Genomic DNA, 5,773 nt, shown 5'->3' with positions numbered 1-5,773 from the left:
GTTTAGCAACGGTTCCGTTGGTGAACTAATAGCAGCGGATGTGGTTAAAAGCATTTGCCCGGCTACCTTTTTCATAGACCATTAAATTTGCATTTGCTGGCGCTGACTGGCGTGATTTTCTGTCAGCCAGGCTGTTGTTGCTGCCAACTCCATCTTCATCTCGACTTGGGGATTTTTGGGAAAGAAGTGGGCGGGGGTAATCGACTTGGTACTAAATATTTAAATAGCTTGTTTTTAGGACACTAGCATTGGATGACGATGTGAATATCCATTATTTTTACAGCGTGCGTTATCGAATGAGAAAAAATATCACTGAAACTAGTAGTTCATTTCTTATCAATATCTTAAAAAAACACAAAAAAAATCAACAACCGAAGAGACAACACAATGCCAATTGTATTATTTTCACTTCTTTTTATATGTTTAACTTAAAAAATCTGGGAAATAAAAATTCTTACATTAAAGAGCTCGCTTTTAGATTTTTTTAGTGGAAAATATATTAATAAGTAGAACAAATTTCTCCCAAAGCGTTAGAGGTCTTGTTTGCTCATAATAATATGAATACAAAATTAGGCAAAATCCCGTTATTAACATTAAAAAGAAAAAAAAAGAAAAAGCAATTTGGGTCCAATCTCTCGCTGGTATCGAATTCTCGACCAACCGGGGAGCATGATCCCTCGAAATCCTAGTGCGCTCTGCCATAACCCGACCTATATTCTCGTCCCTTGAAGCGGCCACTGTACGCAGATTCAGGCTGGCCAAGTATGCCTGCGATGGAAAAATATGATCAGCCCCGGTGCTCCCAAAAGCTGGTCCTTGTTCGGGTCTTTGAATATAAATCACTCTGTTGGGCATCGGATAATCAGCAAGAACATAGTCAACCTGATTAAAATGTTTACATCGGCACCTAGAACGATTTGAAGTTGAGGGACGCGGACCAACAATAGCCACTCTAGAGTGGGGCGGCTCCAATTGATAACCAATAACTGATGCTTTTCCCTTATAAATATTTTTGAGCTGTTGGACATTTTTCTCAACTGGAAAATGTTTTGACCTTTTCAACTTTTTTCCGGGTGAAGGACGGCTTGGACTTAGCTTAAATCTCCTCTTTGCATTCTCTAAGCTAGTTGAATCTTCCAAACGAATCGCTTTTGCATTCTCTTTATCAAAGCGACCTTCCCTAAGAAAATGATCTATGTGGACTGAATCATTTTCTTCTAAATAAGCGTATTTTTCCAAAATAATCGGGATATCCTTATCTGGGCCAAGCCCATCTTCCGAGTGAATTCTCTTAGTATTTATGTTTTTTGAGCAGCAAGCCTGCTCTTCATTTTGTTTAGATTCAAACATTGTTCTTTCCCCTACATTTTCATATGATGTCTCGTTACTACCACAATGGCCTGAATCATAACTAGGCTTAGGAACTATAGCATCAAAATCGATCAGTGTCAGATCATCACATTCTGGATACTCAATGTGCCGTCTTTCGTATGATTTTCTATTGGTTTTGCCACGGGAAGCTTTTAATGCCAGTTTTCCAAAATTTGGTTTTTGAACTCTGTATTTGGCAGACGCTTTAGGTCTTTTAGGAGAGTTTTTAAGCTTGGTTATATCGCTCTTTTCAATGGGCTGAACGATGCAAGTGTTCATCATAAGCTCCGTTCTGGATTTTCTGTTGAGATGGCACTTATTAAGCGTGGGTTCCGACTGCAGAGGTATTAATTTATCCACGCCAGCATTAGATGTATTGGCTTCGGTCAGAGCCTTTGATGCCTTTGGAGTAAAGAAATTGTTCATGTCAATTCCCAAAGTATCAATGTGTTTGATTTCAACTGCAATGATTTTGCCTTTGGCGTTCAACCAGACAGTTTTTTTAGCAGCTCTCTGCTTGAATTTTCGACTCTTTATCCTTTGACCAACAACTATGAGCGATGTCTTACGAGATAGGCCATGGCTGACTTTGCAAGTCGCTTGCTGCTGAAATTTTCTAGTTTTGATCTTTTCACTGTACTCCAAAGACTTTTTGGCTGTGGTCTGGTGTAAAGAGATTAATTAAAGTGGGAAAAAAGTAGTGATTTAAGAAAACTTACCGGCATTTTCTGGCTGTGATTTGGAGTTGTTGGATTAAGTGTTGAAATAAAAAGCAAAACAAATCTGACCTTACTGCTTAGCAAAAATTTCAGATTTGAAAAGAGATAAATTAAAATAATATATATATATATATTTCCTTGGTCAGCAAGGGAAATGCGGGTTCATTGAAAAGCTTAGTCTGAGATTCACAAAATGGCAATCTTATAAATGAGTCCCGGGGGAAAATGGAATCCCTTTAAACTCGGTAAAGAAGTACGCATTTCTCCACCTCTTTCCACACAGTGGAAATCCTTTAAAAACCCCACCGTCATCGCCGCCAAACCATTGGCACGTGCCCGATGCATAAATCGAAGTGGGATGAGTATTGTCGACATCTGCTTCTGGTCTGGCGCACATGAATCATTCATGAATCGTTTTGGCACAAATGCAAATCGTGCAAATCTTTACAACAAACAAAAGCCGCCCCTCTGCATCGAGCGCACCCGCATGGCGACACGAAAATCGCGAGCTAAACAATGTAAAATGTTAAATAATTATTTAAAACAGTCGAACGAGGGTGTGTTGGGTGCGCTGAAGAACAACAATAAAATGTTTACTGTTTACTTTTTGGCAAATTTATGGCCTAATGCAGCTGGCACTTGACCAACCCTCTCCTAAAGTCGATTCCACTACAAAAAAGGGAGTAAGCATTTAAAAAAAAGTCATTCACACTGCGGGTTGCCAGCTATGTAAATAACACAATGCAACAAAAATGATTTGCATTATATGCACATTAAAATACCATAAATTGATTTAAATTCTTTAAAAAAATGATCGAAAAAGTTACACTGTTTTTACTCATTATAAACTAATTTTATCTTTATATTTGTGAAATGCATAGATAGTAAATGCTGAAATGAGCCAGAGAAGTAACTACAACATTTCGATTAAAAAGACCCACCCAATTTAGAAACAACAAGTTATAATGCATGACTCCGTGTTGGTCTTAGGGCTTGTGTGTTTCTCATTTGATTTTCGGTTAATTGTGTTAACGAGTTTAGTGATCAAATCAAAGGCCCCAGCAGCAGCGACCACAACAATCAGGGTGGTAAATATGTAATCTGTCAAATCATGGCATTAAATTAAATAACACCTTCGGCAGTGGCAGGCCCAACGAAGCCACTAGCAAACTAGCAAGTGGAAGGAAAGCTGGACAGGCAAATGTTTGACTCTGGCACATATGGCCTCGAGAGTGGAAATTTTAAAGCAATGCGAGCCATGCGAACCTGTCAATTATATTTATGTTCCCATTTACCAAGGGGCATTCTGTTTACTTGAAAGCAATTAAAAGCAAACCAGAAGCAGGAATACAAACATATCCACATTCACAACCACATCCATATCCACAACCACCCACCCAGTCTCCCGTCCCCCGATACTTCATCATATTTGTGTGCGAATATTTGCTTAGTTCTGGCCCCAAGATAGGGGTTGAGTGGCTGGTAAGGATGGTCTGGATGGTCTGGATGGTAGGGATGGGGCACGGGCACTCCAACTGAAAGGCCTCGCAGTAAAATGGCCACTCAGGAAACGAACTTCGTTTATTGTGTCAGGGATATATATCTTTTCTGAATTGTTTGTCTGAGTACGCTCGCATCCCGGAATGTAGACCATGCCAGCGAGTCAGAGCGATGCACAAATAACCTACGGGGCCATAAAAGAAATACGTTTACTACGTACTAAAATTGAGTAAACGCTGCCATAACACTGGCTGCAGCAGTCAGAGATCCTTGGATCCTCCTTCCAAGCATTCAGTTTTCAGTTTACAATTTTCCGTTTGCGTATTGTCCCTTTGTCGTATTTGCGCCCTCTTTCGCTCTATTATTTTCAGTGCACACAACATGCTGCAGTAAAAAAAAAAAAGACAACCCAATTTAGGATGAAGCTCTGCTCTGAATCGGCATAGACACAATTTGAATTGTCCGTTTAGTTCGGGTGCTTTGGCATTGGCCATTTGGGCTTTGGTTTTCCTCTCATTAATTAATCTCGTTTGCAGCATTTGCTCAAATCAATTAGGAACTACCACACACCGATTGACGAATTGATCGAATTAACCCCGTTTTTGGCGCCACAATAACATGGAAATAGCTCAGCTATATATCAAAATGTGAAGGGGTTTTGAATTAAAGTAGGCAAACGAACTACAAATTAAACCCAACTTTCACACAATTTCACATCCAGCCAAGACATATCTCTTAGCCCCCAAATCAAATGCAAATTTCGACTTTAACAATCATCAGCTGAGCCAAAGCTTTAACTTGAGGCTAATGGAATGGAAAAGAGAGTAACATCCAACCACCTGACTTGCCACTTTGCCAACATTTACATTTGCACAACAGTTGCGGGTTCGGATTCGAATTCGGATTCGGATTCGGTGGGGGCAAATTGAGATACAGATATACAGTTCAAGATACATTTTAAGTAACAATCAAAGCTCTGCATTCAGGGCATCTCCTCTGATGGCAAAAATGTTTCGATTTCAAGTGGTTTACCACATAAATTTGCACTTTGCTTTGTTTACAAAGCCATCGAAAGAACAAACAGAAAAATAACAAAGCAACTGGGGACCAAGTGTTACGAGCAATTGAAAAAATGGAATGGAAAGGTCTGCAGGTTATTTTGAGTTAAGTGAGGTAATCGGGATAATGATTAAGTGTTTCTTTGGGAAGAATGCTATAAGAGTGACATTTATTTTATATATAAATTTGTTCTGAATTATTTGTTTAAAGTAAAGTCCAAATTTATTTGTTACTATTACTATTTATTGCCTCCTTGGCTTCACTGAAGTATGTTTTGTGGCGGTTGAGTTGAAGCGTACAGTCCGATTTCTTGAATGCTATCATGTTGGTGAGAAACATTCTCTTCTCGGTAAGTTCCTTGGAAGGGTTCACACCACTACTTTCATAGGGTTCTCCAAATGGGCCTAGTTCCCCTTGAAATCGATCGTTAGCTGGAGTTTTTGGTTTTGGCAAACGGCCACATACCTTTGGGTTTGATGGGGCTTCCCTTGGCGGACCAACAAGCTCGGCACTCATCTCTTTGGGATCGTTTGTAAGATAATGCCGCGAACGATTCTGCATCTCCTCAGCTTCTTTGGCATGTCTTAACAGCTTGGCTCTTTTTTGGCTGCTTAGCTTCCTGCCACTGTCATCTAATTTTTCTAGTTTCCCATATATGTTGTGCAAATCTAAGAACATATCAGCTATATCCTGATCCACTGTTTGCGCCTGCTGCAGATATCTATCCAGGGATTCTTGTATATTCCGAACCTCCTTGTACACTTTTTCAAGATCAAACATTTCGTTCCTAATTTTTGGCATTATCACATCCATCAAGTCGTTTACATTAAGGTCGCCTTGGTGGGAAATTGCCTTAATCTTTTCCAAGATCTTTGCCACCATTTGCTCCAGTTCTAAGATGCCTGATTCGTTACCAGCGTCCAAAGAGCTGCTGCTTATTTCGCAAAACGATTCATTGTTTAGCAGGTTATTAGCTGCCGAACTATTCGAGTTTTTCTCACTATCATCCGTCATATTTATTGTTAAAGCGTGGAAAGAAAAATTACCAAAAACTGCGATAAGTTTTCCACACGACAATTTTGTTGGGCTGTAATGTTTTGAGACTGAAAGTAAAACACAACTTG

General features: G+C 39.6%; 2 protein-coding genes across 3 annotated transcripts; both read right to left on the bottom strand.

The window, feature by feature from the left end:
- Nucleotides 1-446: 446 nt before the first annotated feature.
- LOC108138609 lies at nt 447-2,165 on the bottom strand. The gene is made up of 2 exons (XM_017260899.2): nt 2,091-2,165; nt 447-2,034 (listed from the first exon to the last, which is right to left on the bottom strand). The coding sequence occupies exons 1-2, from the start codon at nt 2,094-2,096 to the stop codon at nt 475-477; spliced, it is 1,566 nt and encodes a 521-aa protein (XP_017116388.2). The 5' UTR covers nt 2,097-2,165; the 3' UTR covers nt 447-474.
- Nucleotides 2,166-4,902: 2,737 nt separating this feature from the next.
- Nucleotides 4,903-5,773, bottom strand: LOC108138704. Of its 2 annotated transcripts, none has more exons than XM_017261051.2 (2): nt 5,115-5,773; nt 4,903-5,053 (listed from the first exon to the last, which is right to left on the bottom strand). In XM_017261051.2, the coding sequence occupies exons 1-2, from the start codon at nt 5,661-5,663 to the stop codon at nt 5,018-5,020; spliced, it is 585 nt and encodes a 194-aa protein (XP_017116540.1). In that variant the 5' UTR covers nt 5,664-5,773; the 3' UTR covers nt 4,903-5,017. The 2 variants fall into 2 exon arrangements, with proteins under 2 accessions (XP_017116540.1, XP_017116541.1); XM_017261052.2 differs by having other exon boundaries at nt 4,947-5,062.

This window comes from Drosophila elegans, unplaced genomic scaffold (assembly GCF_018152505.1).
Source record: "Drosophila elegans isolate 14027-0461.03 unplaced genomic scaffold, ASM1815250v1 contig_814, whole genome shotgun sequence".
Taxonomy (NCBI): domain Eukaryota; kingdom Metazoa; phylum Arthropoda; class Insecta; order Diptera; family Drosophilidae; genus Drosophila; species Drosophila elegans.
The sequence above is the reverse complement of the archived record's forward strand: the minus strand, read 5'-3'. Positions and strand labels throughout refer to the sequence as shown.